The 21,045-nt window shown below is 46.2% G+C and overlaps 1 protein-coding gene across 2 annotated transcripts in view; it reads left to right on the top strand.

The window, feature by feature from the left end:
* The window catches only part of XKR6 (XK related 6), a 191,655-nt gene extending 171,139 nt beyond the window's left edge, over positions 1-20,516 (top strand). For both annotated transcript variants that reach the window (XM_059835429.1, XM_059835430.1), the window contains one exon: positions 19,552-20,516. In XM_059835429.1, coding sequence (XP_059691412.1) covers positions 19,552-20,516 — 965 coding nt within the window. The remainder of the gene's footprint in view (positions 1-19,551) is intronic.
* The last annotated feature ends 529 nt before the right edge of the window (positions 20,517-21,045 follow it).

Consider the following 21,045-nt stretch of genomic DNA (forward strand, 5'->3'; position numbering starts at 1 on the left):
ATTGGAACTGGGCGGTTCTTCAGGGTTAAATTTTGCTGGTTGGCCCAAGGTCACCAATATCTAGAGCATCAGTAGGTCGGACTGCTCTCCCCTTCCTCCTTACTTTAAGCATGTCCATCACAGTTGTTTACAGAGGCCTCCCTTCTCCTATTTATGCAGTCTTTTTCTGAAACCTCTCATCACGAGCTCTGCAGGCCTCCAAAGTGCTGAGATGATGAACATGCCTTTCTACAACTTCTGCTAGAACTGCTCACATTTGCCAGCACCCTTTTCCTGCTGCTTCCAACATTATTAACCCTACTAAAAATGCATAAATCACAACCTAAGAGGCTTGCCAGGGCGTTATGCAGATTGTTGGACTCGCGACAGAAAGCACTGGGTGAAGTTTGATGGCCTCTGTTGTGCTGGAAGTCAGACTACACGGCCGAATAATCCCTCTAGGCTTTCAAATCTGCGGCTTTTTCAGTTTGCCACTTCCAGGCATGGCTGCCTAATCCACCGAACAAGCTGCATCATTTTCCAACCCCCCCTTCTTCAGCTATGCAGTTCCTCCGTTCCTCCACCACACCAAGCAATCTGCGCTCTCTTCCAAGGCAATGCACGTCCTCGCCTGCCTCCCCGAGCCCTGGAGGGCTCTTTGCCTGCCACGCTCCAGCAGCCAAGCTCTCCGGGTCCCCAGTGCACCCTCTCCCTGCCTTCCCCCCCGCCTGTGCCAGAGATGCGGTCGCACATTTCGGGGCTGCGTGCTGAGCGGCGGGCGCTGCTGATGGATACGAGCAGCAGAATGTGCTCAGCGCTCCTGACTCAGGTGCAAGGTTTCCTAGAGCATCTCCATGCCTGTTCAGTGCTCCCGTCTTCCCCCTCCTCCCGGCCAGTACATAATTGTGTAAAAGGAAATTAAATGCTGAGGGGAGTCGTTATGAAAGGGAGCATCAAAGATTTCCCTTAAAGCAGGCAGAAACCAAAGGAAGATAGATATTGTTAGGAAGGCAGTGTGTTTAAAAATCAAATCAAGGTTCTTCTGGCTCATCGTGTCTGTGTGAGCGTGGCTCATCACACGGTACAGGAAGAGGCCAGTTCTGCCTCTAAACAGGGACAGTATCAGCTGCGTCACTGAGGGATGCATGCTGGCAAGACAGCCCGCAGCAGGGCTTATAAACACAAGTACAGCCCGTGCGAACATGTCCAGACTCCAGCTATTTCCATATGGTTCACACAGTCTCTTATGGATTCATTTAGTGCTACAGCAAGGTCAGTTTACCATTTTACATGGCACACATCCCTCCCCCAAGCCTCAGTCCTCCCTGGACTTAAGACCGCAATGCCGAGCCCAGTGCAGGAAGCCAAGCCAGGCTCCAGTCTTCTCCAAATGGGTCAGCTAATGTCTCCTCCTCCTATTTAAGGACCTGTAGAAAGAGAGTTACTGGAAATTTTGCTTTTTTTCTCCTAGTTCCTGTGTTAGGATAGCTGTTGAGGTAAAAAGAGTGAATACACTGGAGGTCTTTACTCAAACCCAGAGCATCTCCTCCAGAGGTGTTTAGAAGCACGGTGACAGAAAGGGCTGATCTTGCCTATTGTGGTTGCAGTGAGTAGGGGAGCACTGCGAGGACTAGTAGAAGGGGATGCAATGAGGCTAACGCTTAATTTCCTGGTTTCCACATCTATTGGGTGGGCGGAAGAAAGAAAAACCTCACCATGCCTTGCAAGAACCATTTTACCCTGAATGGTACCTGTTTGAAAGGGTTGGGTGGAACCTGTGTTCATTGCTCCTTCAGTGCTCAAAGAACAGACCAGTTTCACCAATGGGCCCCTGCTCACCCAAGAGTTAGCATCTCCTGCATGGTCTTACACCACCGGCAGCAGAAGTGCTGGAGCTGGAATTTGAGGCCAAGTCCCAGCCTCGGTAAAGCTTGGGACAATCCCCCCTGAGATTTTATGAAGGTCAGGATTCATTCCTTCATCACATCTCTAGCACAAGGCAGACCTCTGCCATCGTCCGATGACTCAGGAAGAGCAGAAAATAGGACAGAGAGAAAAGAAGTAGGAACTCGGTGTACTCCGTCGGGTGAGCAGATCTGTCCTTGAAGGTGCACCCTGAGAGCCTGAGCTGGGGTACTTTGTGCTGTGGCTGCTGGGACAAATGGGTTGACATCAGCTTCTGAATATGCATGTGGAAGAAGCTGGTGTTGGTATGCAGGCCCTTTTCGAGCGATTCATCTGCTGCAACCACAGATATTTGGGTCCAAAACAGAGTCAACGGAAGGTTAGGGAGGAAGGATGCCTCCAAAACATGGATCAGCCTGTGTTCAAAGCAGCTGAAGGAGATGAGATGAGATGCTCGCCCTCCAGCAGCGCCTTTCTCCAGGGAATCCAGACAGAACCTAGGTGATGCAGTTAGACCTACCCTTAGGGTTAGGCAAAAGGAGGTGGTGGGACTCTGAAGAGGATGCAGCTCTGTCCCTCACTCAACTTAACTGTATCCGAGATTTAGGAGAAGATGGGATGAAATGGTGGCCATCTCTCTCAGATTCCTGGACAGCACTGGCCAGAGGACTCCCCTGGTTTGAATAACATGGCATATTTGGGGGGGATAATGTAATATTAATGACAACAAAAAAAGCCCAGCAACCCAGATCTTCATTTCATAATCACTCCTAGCAGATAATCCACCTGACTTCTTCCAGAATAAACCATCCTTAACCGACTTCACCCCGCAGAGGTGCCTGTTCCTCTGCACTGAATGGAAAGGAGCACATACAGCCAGCTTAAAGAAAGACCCAACTTCTAGGCAGTTAGCGAGGTGAGAGGGATTCCAGTTTCTCAGCATAAATCTCCTCTTAAAGAGGTTTCCTTTTACTTAATTTTGTCATGTGTCTACTTTTAAGACTTAATGAGATTTAGCCCAACCTCTAATGTCCTTCCACTCATGTCACGAGCGCTTTACGCAATGCTTTTGCCAGGAATTTGCCTGCGTGAGGCTGCAGTTTTCAGCGCAGGGTTTCCCCCCACAAAAAAAGGACTGTCTATCCACCAATGCTGTGCCTGTCTCCTCTATAACCCTGCCGTTGATCTGAAAGAGATTTGCAGTGTAAGCCTTCCTTATGCAAAGTCCTGTTGAAATGTCTGGGATTTTGTGGTGCCTGCGCTCTCTGCAGCCTGCAATAACTAGTCTGAAGCTGCTCGTATATTTAAAAAAAAAGAAGCATTAGTTTCAGCCTGTCTGGGGGGTCACTTTTTTAAGCAGAGTGATACAAGTTAGTCACTAAAAGGGATTTTAGACTTCTCAGCTAGAGATGTGTGTTGGCTGAAGGGTTATCCCGGTGGAGTTCGTAAATGATGTAGCCAAATTTTGTTGTCCCTCCCAAAGCAAAGTCCTATCTGTTTCTTCATGTCCTCACTCTTTCCGTACCATGTCTGGAGACCATTTATGATCAGGGCTTGTCCTTTTTTGCAAGGGCACTCTAAGATGCTTTCCCCTGTCACTTAGTTTAGAAAACTTAACCGGTCTGTGTGGGGTATTGGAGGACGAGAAGCAGGGGTGGGTTAGCCGTTGTCCTCACTGCCCAGAGGAGGCATTCCCCATTGAGTTGAGTGGGTTTGGGATGAGCCAACCTCAAGTTAAACACTCCTGCACCCGAGTGAGAGTTTACCTGTGTGGGTGACAGTGAGTTAAGTCTCATGTGGAGATAAATTTCTCAGTTAATTTTCCCTGATGACAGGCTGATAGTTAACCAATAATATGCTGTGAATAAGGGATATGCTGTGAACTACATGCTGTCTGAAATGTCCTGTTAGATATACTCATAGGGTAGGAAATATCCCCAGGCACCCTGACTTGTTGAGTGGTTTGAGATCTAAAAACAAGGCCTTATCTAAAGAACAAAAAATGAATGGATTACTTCTTACTCAGTCCTCTTCCCACTCAGGCCCCAAAGATCAAAGTAAGCTTCTTAGCTGGGGCAACCAAGTTAGAAAGGGAGCCTTCAGCCTTTAGTTGCCCAAGGGGGTGATTTTCAAATGTGATCAACAGTGGCCTGAACCTAACTGAAGAGACTAAAACTCCCGTGCCTCCACTGAAAGTGGAAAAGAGACTCATTAGATTTGAAAGTTCATCCTACAAGTAGTACTGCTAACCTTGAAGGTCAGCACAAGATCCTTCATGCTGGCCTGGGCCGAGCAGGTATATCCATTGCAGAGCCCAGCAGAAATGCAGTTCTGGGAGCAAGCAGATAGGCACCAGCAACGGGCATCCATCATCACCACTGTTGCCCTGTTATCATGGGCCTGACATGGTTTTGGCTTGGGCCAGCTAACTCTGAGCCAAATGATCCTCAAGGACTGCTTGGGAGTAAACACAGACCAGGGACCATTCTCAGCAGACAGTTAGACGTGGGCTCTTTTGGATGGCAAAAGATGGAGTATGGATGGGGCCAAGGTGTGCCTGCTGGCCTCAGGGCTAGAGAACAATCCCTGCAAATACTTGGTTCTTAGTAGAGATGCAGCCACAGAGGACTATGGATGGGAGATGCCACGCTGGATGGAAAACGATGCATAGGGGAAAGTGCTTGTTGTGGGGTGTTGCTGCCTATTTTCCACAGATGTCTTTCAATGTGGGTGTAACTAAATATATACATTCTAACAGTCCTGAAACGTGAATCCAAAACCCCAAATTCAAATCCTTGTGACCGCACTACACAAAATTGTCCCCATTTGTGCAGAGTCCCATAACCAGAGTTACCCATTATAAATAAGCCAGGGTTCACCCTTTCTACACAGGCATCAGATTCCGGAGGGCTCAGTACAAAAAAGACCAACATGTCATCTAGACCCTCTGTTTGGGATGGGTGAGACACTGATGCAGACCTAAGCAAAGTCCTTTTCCTCCAGAAGCAGAAATCTTCCTCCCTTTTCTGACCAGTGTATTTTTCCTGAGATCCAGCAAGATAACTGCAATATATGCCTAAAAAAGTCTTTGTCTCATAGAGTCCTTGGTAACAGGAGATGGGGTGAGTGAAAGGTCTACCAGAGTCACACTCTGGGCTTTGGCTTGGGCTGTGAGACAGATCATAAGGAAAAACAATTCTAAAACTTTGCCCATGGGGTTGAAGACATATTCTCTCTCCCTCTGTCTCTCATGCCATTCATTGGGGAGTAAAAGAAATGGGAAACATCCATCACCCAGCCCTGGTTCCCTGTGACAGAAGAGGCATGAGCAGAAAAGCACTTGGTCATTGCCATGCAGGCAAGGGACCCGACCAGTTGTGTTCTTGCTGAAGGGGCTTAGCAGGGAGGAGCCGAGGTAATCTGCATTGAAAGTTTGTCCTGATTCAACCACAGTTCCCCTTTAAATGTTTATCAGCAGACCAAGGAGGCATCTCACAAAATGCCCAGATAGCTCCAAACACATAAGCAGCTCGCCTGGGAGGCCACTCATATGACTCAAGTGCCTTGCCAGACTGGGGCATATGGCTCTGTTCCTTCCTTCCCCTCCTTCTCACCAAAGCCAGATGACAGATAGCAATTTGGTGCCCTGCTTGAAATGAGTCGCTGGTCCCGGGCCAATTCCCAGCAGCATCAAAAAGCCATCTCCACAGTTGGCAGTGGGCACTGTGGACATCTTGCTCTGGCATGCTGAGAGCAGGCCAAGCCCGAGGCACGCTGGCAGTGAGTGCCATGGGGAAAGCTTGCCCTATCATCAGCCGTATTGTCCCAGCGCGACAGGGAAGGACTGGGTCCAGGAGCTATTGAAGCCAGTGACAGCTTTTTTTTCCAATGGGCTTTGGAGCAAGCCCAAAGAGAGACGTCATCCCTTAGCCCATCCCCACCTGCAGCTTCTCCGTCCACCACCTTGCCATAGCTCTCACTCTGTTATTTTGGAGTGCTGATAAAAACCCTTCTGTTCCGTATCACCTGCCACCATCACGCATATGACATGCCACAGCCAATAAAGATGAGTCACCATTCACGGGACAGCACTGGCAGGTAGCCAGTGCTGCCAATTTTAGGCTTTGTAAGACTGTGGTAATCACTGGGAGGGAGTTACATCATCAGAGCACTACACAAGCATTAGCTCATGCTGTTCCGAGGAGCTGCAGGCCAGCTGGGAAACTGAGGCATGGAGAGAGAGCTTTGAGTAGCCCAAGGTCTTGGGGAGGATCCTGGGGAGCAAGTTCATGCCAAACAGATTCCAGGCAGGAAATTATGGCTGCAGGCTCCTGGGAAGCAGGTTCATGCAAAACAGATTCCAGGCAGGAAATTAAGGCTTTTTCAGGTAATTTTATGCTGCAGACTTTCTTGGAGACATACATCTTATGGCAGATTCATGATTAGAGCATAGGAAAAGGTGGCTGCATGCTGCTGTGCAATTGGCTGGTAAAATGCATGGAAATTCAACTCTTTTCATTTTCAGGTTGCTCTAGCGTGCAGCTCTGGAGTTCACATCAGGCATCCAGGAAGAGCATGCTAACTCTGGGTAAACAGAGAGCACGTAGACACCAAGATATGTAAAAAACCTGGGGAAGACGCAGGGGTGGGAGCTAGGGACTTCTCTGTGTCTCTACCCCTGATGTAGATGGAGCAGTTCAGGTTGATGCAACTGGCTCAAAATTGCTGAGTATTGAAGGAAAGAACTTTCTTGTTTCAGAAACTATCAGTTGTTTTAGATGATTGGCTCGGGGTGACAGTCCTGTGTCTGGGAGTGCAGCAGATTTACTGAGTCAGTGGAAATCTGCTGAAATGACTTTTGTCCTAAGTGGCATTTGACCAACCTCATGCTCTCAGTGCCCTCAGTACATTCACGTCTTCGCACGGATGCTCACTTGTGGGGGATGTCCACCAGGCACGGCTCTTTCCCTATCGCAGGAGCCCATATCTGAAATACCCTAAGGTGCAAACAGACGTTTGCAGTAGGGGAACGGATGCATGATTTGATCCCAGCCTGTCCTTGGGGAAGGTGATGTTCATTAACCTGTTGAAGAGGCAGTCTCAACTCCATCTTGTGCACACATGAACTTCTGAGAAGGCAAAAAGACCCAGGAGAGACAAGCCAACCTGAGCACGACTTAACTGGTGGATGCTGGTATGTCATTGAGTTCTGGCCTGCTACACATCACTTAGACCTTTGCAGAGCGTACAAAGCATGAGAAGCAGAGGAAGAAGCAGGTTCCTGCTGTTATCCTTGGAAAGCAGAATCCCTGGTGCCTTCAGCTACCCCACTGTGAGACAGCACCAGCTGCACCACATCCGTTTTTGTCACTTTGTCACTCCCCCTCACAGAAATGCTCTGCCAGACTCACTCTAATGATGCCAGCCCTGTGTACTATCCAGAAGTGTTGAGATGCTCCTATTTTTCAGGAGACCAGTCCCCTCACCTGCAATTATGCCGAGACAATTCCACCAATGGCCCCACACACAATAACAAAGATTTACAAACCATAAGGTTAGCAAAGTCTGCACTGCTGACACATCTCCTCTAAACACACTGAATGAAAACATCTTACCTTGGCCAGTGAGTATGAACCAAGTTGGGTTTCCTTCCTCTTCCCCATCAGGTCAAAAACATTTCCAGGACTGGGATGAAGTTATTTTTCTAATGGCCTGCCAACTTTCTGTGTTCAGGCCAAACCATTAACCAGAGGTGGTTTGCAGGATCCATGTTTGGTACTGTCACAGACTGTTTGAAACATTGCCTTGATGTTGCCTCATCTCCAAGGAACTGGCCATGGGAGCTGTATTTATAGCAGGAAGTTCCTTCACTAAGCCCTGGCAGAAGATGTTGCTTCCCCAATATGGTGACGAGTCTGTTGGGTTTCATCTATGCTAATAAACTAAACGCATCAGAACGTGAGCACAGCCACCAGATCTCAGTCATCCATGTGGTTCAATTATCAGCACAGTCCTTGGCACATTTTTAGCTCACGGCGGCTAGCACCAACCCAGACAATTCCCAGGCTTGGTTCAGGTGTTAGCACAGGCCAAGAACGATTCCCAGCAAGCAGTCTGGATTGCGCCACCCTGTTTTGGGGGCTGAGACAGAATAATGACATGGATGTAGCAGTCAACAGAATTAGGCTTTGCTCAGTTACTGATCTCTAGGCACAAGGTCCCAGGTTCAAAAGCTGCCCCAGACCTGTGCTAGGAAGAAGAGATTCTCATGGTTACTTTCAGAAGCAGACAGCAGAACTCCTAGGGCTTTCCTTTCCAGTGCTGATGTGCTCCCCCATTTTTCAGAGTATTTTAGTCCCACTTGCAAGATTACAACATCCTTTCAACTTGTGCTAGGCAGATTTAAATTACTCTCAATGGCTGCGGTTCTCATCTGAATTTTAAAAAGAATGCCAGGATAAAGATGCGGTAACAACTATCAAATGTACAGTGTTAAAATGCAGGTATATTTTATGTGCTTGTGGAGTTGTGTTGTTTCATGCCGACTATCCCTACTCAGAACATAGAAATGGGTGGGGAAAGATTTTATTCTAAATCAAGCCATGTGTTGTTTTCCTTAGCAAAGGTTTCTTTCCCCATTTCAGTGCATTCTAGTAGTTTCATAAGGTGTGTTTCTCTTCTAAAGGTTCCTAGCGGTAGAGTTCAAATATCATTAGGTCTGAAAACCCTCAATATAGGAGGCTTGGTCTGATCTTTGCAGAGTGTAAACTGGGAGTGACTCTACTGGAGTCTGTAAGGAGTTTCAATATTCTCAAGAATCTGAGCAAAGAATTGGCAGCTACAAGTTGTGTCTAAAGTGTCCTTCACAAAGAACCACCTGTTGAATGTGCAATACGATTTTTCCTCCAAGAGTAACTCCTCTTGGATTTTGCCATCTTATTCTTCTCAGTTAAAGTAATCACATGTTTGAGTGTTTTTCTCCTGTTGCTGTGGGAAAGACTATTTTAAATAGCAGAGGGAAAAAACCTAGATCGCAGCAATCAATGACCACACAACACTGCACATCTAACCAAGAGGCTACAAGAGCAGCACAGACATACTTGGGAGTCTTTAGTCTCTAGAGATCCATGGTAGATCCATGCTAATGGTGGTGCTTAGCTCTCCATATTACGTATAAAGGTAGCTCAGGTTGATTTTTTTCCCATCTCAGGTGCCTGGTAAGATCTGGATGTCTCTGGGCCATGCTGACGGCCATGTAGATATGAGGCTCTGCTCAAGCTACTCTGATTTCTGAACTGGGGTCACAAGCAAATGAGCACAAGAGGAACCAGAAAGTACACCAAGAAAAAGCAATGGAAGTCTATAGAGATAACTGGTACACTTCTCTGCTGGCCGTGTTCCTTTCAGGTTGAACCAGGTTTCTGTGATAGACTCTACTGCCCTATAACATTGCCTACAACAAGGGATTTTGCTCTGCATGCATAGATTTAAATCCTGTCCTTGCTGGAGGTGTTGTCAGGACATCCTGATGGAGCATTTTAAGTGAAATCTCTTGGGGTCTCTTTAAAAGTTTCAAATCCTTTTGTCTGCGCCTGTTCACTTCTGGGGATTCAGGTGGGGTTCTTTTTCAGTGTGATTCTGAGACAGTGGTTAAAGGCGTTCAGATTAACAGGAGTTTAACTAAAGTCTTTATAATTACAGTGATGACTGTGCAGAGGGTATGTCACCCCGAATAGAGTGGCAGTTCATACAGCTTTTGACAAAAATAGACACGTATAAGAGTTCTCATGCTCTATTTCCAAACAACCTAAACTGTGCCCAGGAAATCCTGGCTGCTGCTCTCCCAGCACATTTCCACTGCAGAATTAGCCCAGGTGATTGGTACCTGGATAAATTTAGCCCAGGCTCAGACCAGACCGTCTCTCGTTCCTGTATATGTGGCATTAGAAGACAGAGATGCACATAGTTGTTGGTTCTGAGTGTCTCTGAAACTCAATGCAGCCCTGTCCACATGTGATTCAGCATGTCCTTTAGAGGATCGGTTGGGGAAGGATGCACCAGGGCATGGTGGGAAGATCCTGGAGAGATATTGGCACTGGTGTAAGATAGCCCAAGTCCTCACTGCTGGGGGTGTGAGTTACTGGGCTACATGAACCCAACTGAAGTGATAACAGCAGCTATTCTAATTGGAAACACCATCAAATGTAGCCCCACACCAAGATCAAAAACACCATTGTCAATAAGGTTAATGAAATTTCTGGTTTACTACCCAAAAATCTCAAAGGAAAGAACTGTTCTGTATTAACACCCTCAAAATAGCATCCACTGAAATGGCACTATCTGCTTTTGGTGAGAGGAGGACAGTGAATCCCTTTCTTTACATTTTCTTAACATTTAGGGGAAGTTTCAAAATGGAAGAGTAATTTCAAAATAAATAGCTTCATGTCATAAATAATGTCATAATAAAAGGGACTCCAAAGGCAAGATTAGTCTTGTTGTGTGTCCCCCCTCTCCTCTAGTCCATGATTGCCTCCAGCTTCTTTAGGACTGAAACTGTTCACCAAACTCACCCCAGATTCCTAAGTGGTCTTAGACACTTGCCATGCATTGCTCCCCCTGAAAAGTGTGATTTTGAAGTTTATTTCCTTGAAGTTCACCATTAGACTCCCATCCATGCACTCCAGTGGCCGGATGGACCTTCAGAAGAGAGCTTTTCTCCATAAGGCAGGGTTTGCCCACCTAGCTATAGCAATAGTCATGCTGGCATTTTCCTCAGACGTAGATTTGAGAGCCTAGTGGAGACCAGATTCATAGAAGGATTAACCTGTACTGCCAAAACAACATTTTGCCGGTGTAAAGCTGTCTACATGTCTGTATTACACCTTACTGAAGCTCTAGCTGCCATGCTTGGGCTCCCCAGAGTTGTCTGGACACAGCAGCCACTTGGGCTAATTTACTCTGCCAAAAACCCCAGCCTGGAGAACCTGATAATACAAGGGGCTCCATCTCCAGGAGTTGAACTACAGGTCTTCCACATTATTCTTAAAGTGATGAAGAGGATTATATGACCATGTTTGTGATAGCAGAGGACTGTGCACAGATTACATCTATACCTGTAATGCAAACAGTGCCAGAGCCCAAGCACTAGCACTCAAGTGATTCTGTTAACATGGTGCCTGGTACAGTTTTGGCCAGCTAGCCCTTTCCCAAAGCTTTCCCAGGCATGGGAAAATGAGTTCACATAGGCCAGGGACCATTCCCAAAAGGCAGATTGGAAACAACAACTCTGTTTTGGAGACTGAGAGAGTTTAATAGTATGGACATGGCAGACTATGCCAGCTGGGCTCAGGGTCAACGAATAGTCCTGGCTCTGTTTTTTGTTTGCTACTTTAGATGTCACCACAGTGACGCAGGTTCTCTCAAGACCTGGGGTCCCATGTGCCCTTCTCCTCTCTACCGTCTTTTTATGAGCCGTTATCTGGTGGCAAGCCACTCTACAAGATCAAAGATCTCGGTTAGCTAAGTGAGGTGAGGCTTGTTTGAATATATGTGCATATGTAAGGAGTGAGATTTCAGCTAAGTGCTGCTAGAAATGTTTCAGCTGTGGAGTGGATGTCAGCAACTTTTTTGCCTACACAAATAGGTAAAAACTGAGATATCTACGGTCAGCATCCTAGGAAAGGGCAAGGCTATTACAGAAAGCAAAAAGTGGAAGTAGATGCCTATGAGGACTGTGTGCATATACGCCTGTTGAGATCAGCCTTCTTATTGATGTAGCAGGGGGATATTGTCTTTCTGCTGCCACTTTCTTTCAGATGGTGATAACTCTGGCTGTTCAGGGAAATGCAACTTGAATATGTCCTCTGACTAGTCACGGCACCCTTCTCTCATCAAGACAGTGTTGTGGGGTTGTTTTGCCTGCTTGATCTTCAGTGGTATAAAATCATCGTGTTGCGTCACTCAAATTTGCCCACATTATGTTGGGTCTGGCAACTTCCACTCTGACAATGCCAGCTATTCTGCTCATCTTGGAGTCAGGAACAGGTTTCCCCAAGACTTCTTTCTGCTTTCCTCACCTTGCTGGGACTCAGGACTCTCCTCTGAGCTCTTGTAGGGATTTGGTGGATGCCAAACCACTGTTATCTATGGTACTTTTCATCTTACCCACTTCTACCTGTTTTCTCATTTCAGTTTGATCATCCACACTCCAGGTGGAGTCAATGGAGAGACAGAGAGGCATCTCCAGAGGGCAACTCATCCCACATCTCAGACAGGTCTCCTCAGGTGGGATAAACACTGAGGCATACGATGCAAGGAAGACAGGGGGAAGCTTTGCCAGTCCTTATGTGGTGGGTGATAGCCAACATTTTCAACAGGAGATTTGACACTTTGCTGAGGGTATTCAAGGACAATCCAAAACAGAGGGCAGATTATCCCATTTCTGCTTGCCCTAGGGTGCTTGTGCCTCCTGCGGGAGGGTCAGTCGTTGGCTTGCACCCAGGAGAATATGCAAGACTGGATGGCCCCAGGGCCTGAGCCAGTTTGGCAGCTTCCGAGTTCACAGAGGAGATGAATAGGAGGAGACATGACAGAAGCGGCTGAGATAATGAGAGCAGAGATCAGACGAATGTGGCCGGTCACCTGTTCTAGCAGTAGAGAAAAAGGGGCATACGGGAGAACTGAAAGGCAGCAGGATGAAAGGGGAGAAAAGCAAGTCCTTTTGAAACACAATTCATAGTGAACCTGTGGACCTCTTTTCCTCAAGGCAGTGCTAAGGCGAAAGCTGGAGGGGAGCGAAAAAGAGATCCAATGTTTCTGGGGTCAGTGAGGACACCTTAATTGAGCAATAAGAAAAGGTTTTAGGAAGCATTCACATTTCAGGACACGAGCCAGCCTTTAACTGGCAAGGGGTGGGAGGGCAACTCTCCATGTGAGCAAGCTGTTCTAAAGTTGCCTTGCTATGGACTTTCGCACTCTCACAATAAAAGGTTTGGGAACATGGATGTTCCTCCGGTCTAATGTGGAAGAGCCCTCCCTGTGCTAGCTTGAACATGGACTGTCCTGTGTGGCAACTCAAAGCAAGCAAGGCCCAGTGGGATTCAGTGGTAGAGGACCCTCTTCTTGTTGCCCAGACTTACTTGGCGATTAGTCCTAGAATTGAGTTACTTACTTACCTTTGCTTCCTGCCTTTCCCAAACAGCCACCAGCAGTTTTCTGTTTCTTATGGACTGGTGAGGCTGTGTCCTGTGGGAGTCAGATCTTGGGGAGAACAGGGCTGTGATGCTCCTTGGAGAAAGGTCTCAGAAGAGCTCCCTAGCAAGGGAGCAGATGCTGAGGATTTGAAACTCACCCCTTGCCCAACAAAACCAAAACATTTTTCATGAGAAGAAAGTGAAGGACAGGACACCGGTGTAACCAATAGAAAATGCAACGTTCAAGTCACATCTCTTCCCAACGTCAGGCTCTGGTTTTTCATTGCTGGTCACTCCAGCTCTGAGTAGAGTACAGAGGTGTCACGTAGATGTGAGCAGGCCATTCCCGGGTCAGACTGACGAGTGATGTTCACCATAGGTAGAATAGTGCTCATCTGCCGTAATGGACTGGTGGCACGCTGGAGAAACTGGTTAAGGGAGTGTTCTAAAGTCCTGTGAGGAAAATGAAGATCAAAATAGTCTGTACAGCCTTTATTATTTATATACTGGTAATGGTCCATATTTTTTCCATGTTCAATGTGAAAAACAAAGAGGCAGAATGAAGGAAAGACGAAAAAAGTCATTCCTACCTCTTAAGGGAAAGAAAAAAGGAAGATCAAGCATCAAACTCCAGCAGGAACAAATTAAGTCAGACCTGGGGTCTGATTCTGACCCCTTTTACTCTGGTGCAAATAAATAAAAACAGGTTAAAAAGTAAAGGGGAGGAACTTTCAGGCAATGTTGTTACAAAAGCAGAATCTAGCTCGATCTCTTTTATATATAAATGCATTTTCAGTCTGTGTGCATCAAAATGAAAGCCTGTTCCTAGAGTCGTACTGAGCTTCAGGGAGGAACGTGCCACCCAAAGGGGAAAACACGATAACAGGGTTCACAGCGCAGAGGCCTGAGCAGCCAGCGAGCGGTGGGGAGGAACCGAGACGTGGCACTTGGCATTAAGCAAGCGCTGCCTTCGCACAGGGGTTGATGGAAGGTTTCATGTCGCACTGAATATTTGCTGTCCAGCTCACCCGGGAGAAATGTTGGTATCTTCCCATTTTGTTTTAGTAGAGTCTTCAGGAGAATTAATGTCAAAAAAGAAATAGAGCACCATTTAGGCATCATTTTCAGCTTTAAAGGGACAGGCACGACAGTAAATACTTAGGGAATATGCTACAGCAAGTGCATTCGGATTTTACTTACAGCCAATAACCTGCAGCTGGATTCGTGATGAAAACTGTACATACCCCTAGTGAAAAACCTCTCTCCTCAGCTGAACAACACTGCGAGTAAGGGAAAAAGGGATATATTGTTCATTTTAAATATTCATTTTGTGTGTGTGTGTGATTTGTCTACAGCTTTTATTAGACTAGTTGTAAAACCATGTGTCATTGCAGAGCATGAATAGGCCAGACAGACTTGGATGGCTTTCCATGCACTGTTTTTATTCCTGCACATATACGGGCTTTAAAAACAGCAGTGACAATTTAAGGGGAGTCATTGTTTTGAGTCTCTCTTGTGAATGTGGATCTTTCAAAGACCTTCATTATATTTCTGAGATGGCCTTTTCTTTTTCTGGGCCATCAGTAGGAACTAGAGGAAGAAAACTGAAACGGGCTGAAATTCAGCCTGCCCCTGTGAGCTTCAGCAAGGCTCCAGGAGATTCCCTTGAACTCAGAGTGGTTTATGCTCCTCTCCTCTGGTATCAGATCGTTACCTGCATTATACTCTAGTCCACTCATGTTTTCACGATCCCAAGCATTGGCTCTTGTTTCCCCTTCTCAAATACTCTATTCCTTGGTCTGACACTCTTCTCAGAAAGTTTAACCTTTTATATAACTGCCTTATTTCCCACTGCTTTCTCATTTCTCTTCAGCATTTACTGTTGCTTAGTCTCCGTGCCACGTGTGTTTCCCACTGAGGACTGTGTTTCCCCCTGGGAAAGGCGGAATTACTAAGGCAAGAAGTCAGCGTCAAAGCAGTTCAAGATGATGGGCAAGTTCAATTCCAGATTCAGACACCTAAACAAAGGTGTCTCTGATGGAGGTGTCTCCACATGGTGGGGGTGTCCAAGCTTCCCTTGTATTCAGTGGAGATGTAGGTAACAGAGCCACAGAGTCTAAACAACGACCTTCATACAGCTCTGGCTGCACCAGCCATAATCACTAAGGAAACAGTTTGCTTGACTTTTGCCTAGTGTCATCTGAGATGCCCTCAGTACCCTGCCTCACTCCAGCTCCCAGCTCAAAAATGTTCTTGCCTTCTGTATGCAAGTTTGTCACACCTGCCAGCTCCACATGGAGGTCTGAAATATCCTAGAGCATCTCAAATGTTTCTGGATTCCCATCTGTGATGGTTGCACTGAGTCTCAATTCTCCATTGAGTAATGTAAGAGACAGCACTCACCCATGGACACCCCGAGGTGAATCTCTACAGTAGGAGCTGAATCCTCTCTGAAATACCTTGGCAAGGTGCACTGTGATGTGGAGATCTAGTCCCTGCTATAGCATGGTTTTTATATGAGACCTTGGATAAATCCTTCAAATCTTAGTGCTTCTTCTGTCAAATGGGGACATTATAGAGCTCTACCTCACCGTGCTGAATGTAGGTTAGGATATGTCTCACCATTAAGGACTTCAGGACACACTACTAAAAGGACGTGGGGAACTAATTCTTGTGTTGTGTCATTCAAGACACATGGGCTTGACTCCTCAACGGTGCTGACTATGACCTGTGTGTCACTCATTGCTTCCTAGCAGGTGACATGAGGAGTTCAAGGACTGTTGTACAGCCTGGTGCAGAGATCTTGAAGATAACCCCAGTCTATGCCAATCTGACTTGTTACGGGCAGGTGGGATACAGATCTCACAGATGCAGCCACAGGGCTTCCAGCTGCATTGTAGGTGATGTCCTCCTGGCTTGAGAATGCCCACATAGATGTGGCAGTGCATGGTGGATATTTTCCACTCCCAAGACTAAGCACAGAGTGGGAGGAGTGGGAGTGGGTTTTTGGAAGTGACTTCAGTTTTAAACCAACCCCAACCCTTTGATAAACAAACCTTGGAAGGGAGTTGAAACCCACTCATGCTAGATGAAGGTGCGTCAGTCACCATGTGCAAAAGTCAAAATCAAAATAAAATACTTCCCATGTGATCCAACTTACCAGGACTTTTTGTTCTAGTTATAATTGGAGAGATCTCTATAGTTGCTTAGAAATAAGTCCTGGAGAAGTGGAAAAGAAAGGAACAGTTTATCCCACAGTTTGTGAGAATTGTACATTGTATGAAGATGTCACAGGCTAGAAGTAACCAGGAATGATGGGAATGAGAAACTCATGGTCAAGATGACAAAAGTTGAGGCATGCTTTGTCATTTAAGTCTGTATGAAATAGCCAGGGAATAACTTCTGTGGCAACACAGTAAGAAGTACTGCAGAAATCTTCATATTGCTCCATGGTTCCTGTTGACAACCACTTACTGATCGCATCCCCCTGACACCCAGGTTCAGATCCTGCTCATCACTAGGATGCCAAAATTCACATTGGCCACAGAGTCGTGAATTTTTAAACAACTGCAGGAATATGTCAAAATGTCTAGAGATACTTCATTCCCCCCTTCATTCCTCCTCTTAGTGCAAATGAGGAGGCAACTCACTGTTTTGTAAGGGTAGGACTCATCCTGCCTGACTGATGGTGTTCGCAAGTCCCCGCACTCCCCTGTCAAGGGACGGAGGCAGACACTTTGGGAGCATGAGTCAACCCCCCTTGTCCCACACATGGATCTTAGGACAGGGTGAATCACTTTCTGGGGGTGTCTGCCTCTCTCTGTTGACTCAAGGAGACGTTCAGATGACTATCAGCAGACATGGTACCGTACAATATGAGTGACTCAACACACATACTCTCAGCCAGCTCTATTCAATTTACAGCAAAGACTGTGGTTAGTGTAGGTTTCTGCACTGACAACATTACAGTGGGAAAAGCCTTTATGTGTATACTGGGTTTTTGTTTCTGGTGTATTTTATTCCTCTCTCTATTCTAGAATAAATGAACCCAACAGAAACTTTTTTAAGCCAGTGTGACACATCTGTCTCTTGTGGGTTGACGTTGCTTGGATTGCAGTATGCAGGTACATCTAATGCCATACACGTTTCCAGTATAACAGCACTAAAATAAGACAATACATGACTTTTTTTTTTTTTCCACTAATAATGGAAAGTTTTTAAACTGAATAGCTAGAAGATACTGCAACAAACAGTACTTACACACACTGCATCGCTTACCTTAAGAATTGTGTGGCATTGCTCAGCCTTCCAAAACTGTTATGTCTACCAAAAATGTAACACATCTGGTAGGTTAAAAATAAATCTAATCTGCATCTGTTTTGGGCTGAGGCTGTTCACTTTCAGAAGTTTCCATCCATTACAGTCCCCAAGTCCTATATGCAAGTGTTTCTTATTGAGGACTTAGAACTTCAGGAAAATTGTGGTTTTCTTAAAGATGGTGGCCTAACGCATCCCTCTTTGAGAAGGCCACTGATCTTACTGGTATGTGGTTTGTTGTTTTTTAAGATTCAGTCTAAAATGCTAATGCACATGTGAGCCCGAAGACAAGGTATTCAGAGAGACACTTGAGAGCTGGTGGAAAGGCATAGTTTTGGTGGACTGCAGGCTGGGAGAATTTCAATGAGGGGCAGAGATGGAGGTCTGCCGTCCTTCCTGGCCACCTTCTCCAGCACCTCTCCTCCAGGCGTAACTAGGCTGGAGGGCGGGGGGAATCTAACCCCAGCGCACTGTGGGGTGGGGTCCTCAAAAAGAAGAAGATAAAGTCTCTAGAGGGAGGTCTGAAGAGTCAGTGGATCTTCCTTCCATCCCCATGGGAGCCAGGTCCTTGTAGGCAGATGGAAAAGTGAGAAGAAAACAGAAGAAGAACTTTAGGGTGTTCAGACATTTTAGCTTTTTAACCCTGAGCAGCTGCAGCAAGCTGCTGCTTGGGTTTTCTTAAGGTAATAAAAAGGAAAATAGAGCTGAACCTGGAGGGGTGTTTGTTATTGTTTGGTTCACTTGAAACCATTAGCATTTTTCCTTTAGATTTTATAGGTGATGGTCCCAGAGGAATCTTTCGCAAAGGCCCAATCAAAGTATAGCTACCAAATTATTTAGCTTCCCAAACATGGATCTTAGTCCATCATCTGTTCCCTCACCTGCAGAGCAGTTGTCCAGTGAGCAGCAGTGGGACCAAAGGAATGCGATGCCAGTGGCCTTTTCTTTTCCCAGGAATCTGTCAATTAATTTTTATTATGATGCTTTGATCAATGAGTTGGTCAATTTACCCTTGCAATAATCAATGGTATTGTATTTTCAAAAGCTCCTGAAGTGTGACGGGGCACTATTTTATCCACTGGAGCAAATAAATAGTTTAAGTGTTGATTATGACGGGGAATAAGATCAGGCCCTTCTGGAATATCATGGGCTGCCTGCCCCATGCCAGGGCGCAGGGGGATGAGTTGGGAATGGAGGGTGACCCCAGCGCAGGCAATGCACTCACTGATGGGAGCAGTGCCACAGGGTCTGAGCGCACTGGGCAGAGCTGTGTGCTGGTAATGGCTCCCTCAGCAGTCCCAGGCAAGGCAAGGGGACGGACCAGATCCAATGGGGTCCTTCCATGGGGTCCCACCAGGAGCAGAATGAGATAGGCCTGGAGACGGGGCTGGAGACATGACTGCGACTTGGATCTGTGGTCCATCCTGGAGACAAGGCTGGAGATAAGCTACCTCCCATACAGGTCTTCAGTCCATCCCAGAAACAGGGCAGGGAGGGATCAGATTCTTTGTTTCAGGACCATTTGGAGGGTATTGATGAGTCTTGATGTTCCCTGTACTTATATATTCATCTGCATGGGACCACAGGGTGACAAAAAACTGACCACCTGCCTGTTTTTTCCAAAGGCAAATGCAAATGGGATTTCCTGATTAAGGCACAATCAAGTACAAGTCAATGTGAATGTTGCTTGTATGAAAGTATTTTAGAATAAAAAAGATCCATGCAGTTACAAGGACTATAGATGCCCTGCTCTTGCGGTGGTGCTCTCCAAGATAGACACCTTTCTACAGAAAGTAACCTTCATACTTGGGCTGCAGCGTTTAGATGGGAACTGGCTTTCAAATTCTCAAATGTGGATCTAATCAGGATGAGGACAGAGGCTGTTCCCTCTAAGAAGAGAAGAGCTGGGGTGGGGTGGCAGAGCGAACACCTCATGAAGATAAGCATAATGTGCTGTGTCAGAGAACTGAATACAGCATCTTTTCCAACTCCCACACTGATATTTCTGTATTTATCTCCTCTAGACTGTAAGGACAACCGGACGTGAGTTGAACCTTTGGGCTGCTGAGCCTGCCCCAGATGCAATAATTTAGTGAGCAGATGATGTTTTCAACCAAACCTCCTGTCTAACTCAGTGGATCTGTGTGTCTTCCGGCAGGTGTGTCCTCTGTGGCCTCCCTGATGTCCCTGGCTTGGGTGCTAGCCTCCTATCACAAGCTTCTTCGGGACTCTAGGGACGACAAGAAGAGTATGAGCTACAGAGGGGCCCTCATCCATGTCTTCTGGCGCCTCTTCACCATCTCATCCCGAGTTCTTTCTTTTGCTCTCTTTGCTTCCATCTTCCAGCTCTACTTTGGGATCTTTGTCGTGGTCCATTGGTGTGCCATGGCTTTCTGGATCATCCATGGTGGGACAGATTTCTGCATGTCTAAGTGGGAGGAGATCCTCTTCAACATGGTGGTAGGGATTGTGTACATTTTCTGCTGGTTTAATGTCAAGGAAGGGCGGACTCGATACAGAATGTTTGCGTATTACACGGTAGTCCTGACGGAGAACGCTGCCTTGACGCTCCTTTGGTATTTTTACAGAGATCCTGACACTACTGACTCATATGCCGTGCCAGCACTGTGTTGTGTCTTTCTTAGCTTTGCTGCTGGGATAGCTTTGATGCTGTTATATTATGGTGTGCTGCATCCCATGGGGCCAAGAGTTAAGATCTTGGTCAGCTCCTGTTGCGCCGAGCTGCTCTGGGGCATTCCTTTGCCCCCCGATGTTGAGCCCATGGCACCCCAAACCCCTGGGTACCGGGGGGCCCAGGCTACGCCCACCAGAGCGGTCACGGAGCAACAGGAGGAACTCACAGCTGACACTTGCTTGCCCGTTTTCCAGGTGAGAGCAATGGTACCATCTACTCCATCTGGGCGACCCTACCCCCCCGAGGGGCCTCTCATTAAGATTGACATCCCAAGAAAAAGATATCCTGCATGGGATGCTCATTTTGTAGACAGGAGGTTAAGAAGAACTATCAACATCCTCCAGTATGTCACCCCCACAGCTGTAGGTATTAGGTATAGAGATGGACCTCTCTTATATGAGTTGCTACAATATGAATCTTCACTTTAAAAGCTCCTTAAAGCAAAAGTAAAAGAGGGGACCTTATTTTTGTTTACGGTAAACACAGATCATGAAACAAACACAAACCTTCAGATAAGCTTTCTTTCTGGTTGCTGTATGTATAAAAAAAAAAGATATTCTCTATGTTTTGTAAGTAAAAACAAAAAGAAAAACTTTTCTTTTGTTTTTTACACACAAGAAACAGTATTTCAACTTCCACACCTAGGATTCACAGGTGGAGAAGGAGGCATCTCCACATCAGTTTTATACCGTACACCAAGTGTAGAACATTATTTATGGGATTGGTGCTGATTGAAAAATAAAAAAACAAACAAACAAACCTACAACTGCCTTATGCCCTTAGGTGCTGAGTTTCATTAAGTACTGTCACCTTTCTCATGCAAAACTCTTTGATGATTATATGCCAGGAAAAAAACAACCAACTGAAATACAAACCTTAAAATTAAAAAAAAAAAAAAAACACAAAAAAAAAAAAGAAAAGAAAAAAGTGAACAACAACAACAAAAAGAGAGAAATG

Source organism: Gavia stellata, chromosome 2 (genome assembly GCF_030936135.1).
Source record: "Gavia stellata isolate bGavSte3 chromosome 2, bGavSte3.hap2, whole genome shotgun sequence".
In the NCBI taxonomy this organism is placed as follows: domain Eukaryota; kingdom Metazoa; phylum Chordata; class Aves; order Gaviiformes; family Gaviidae; genus Gavia; species Gavia stellata.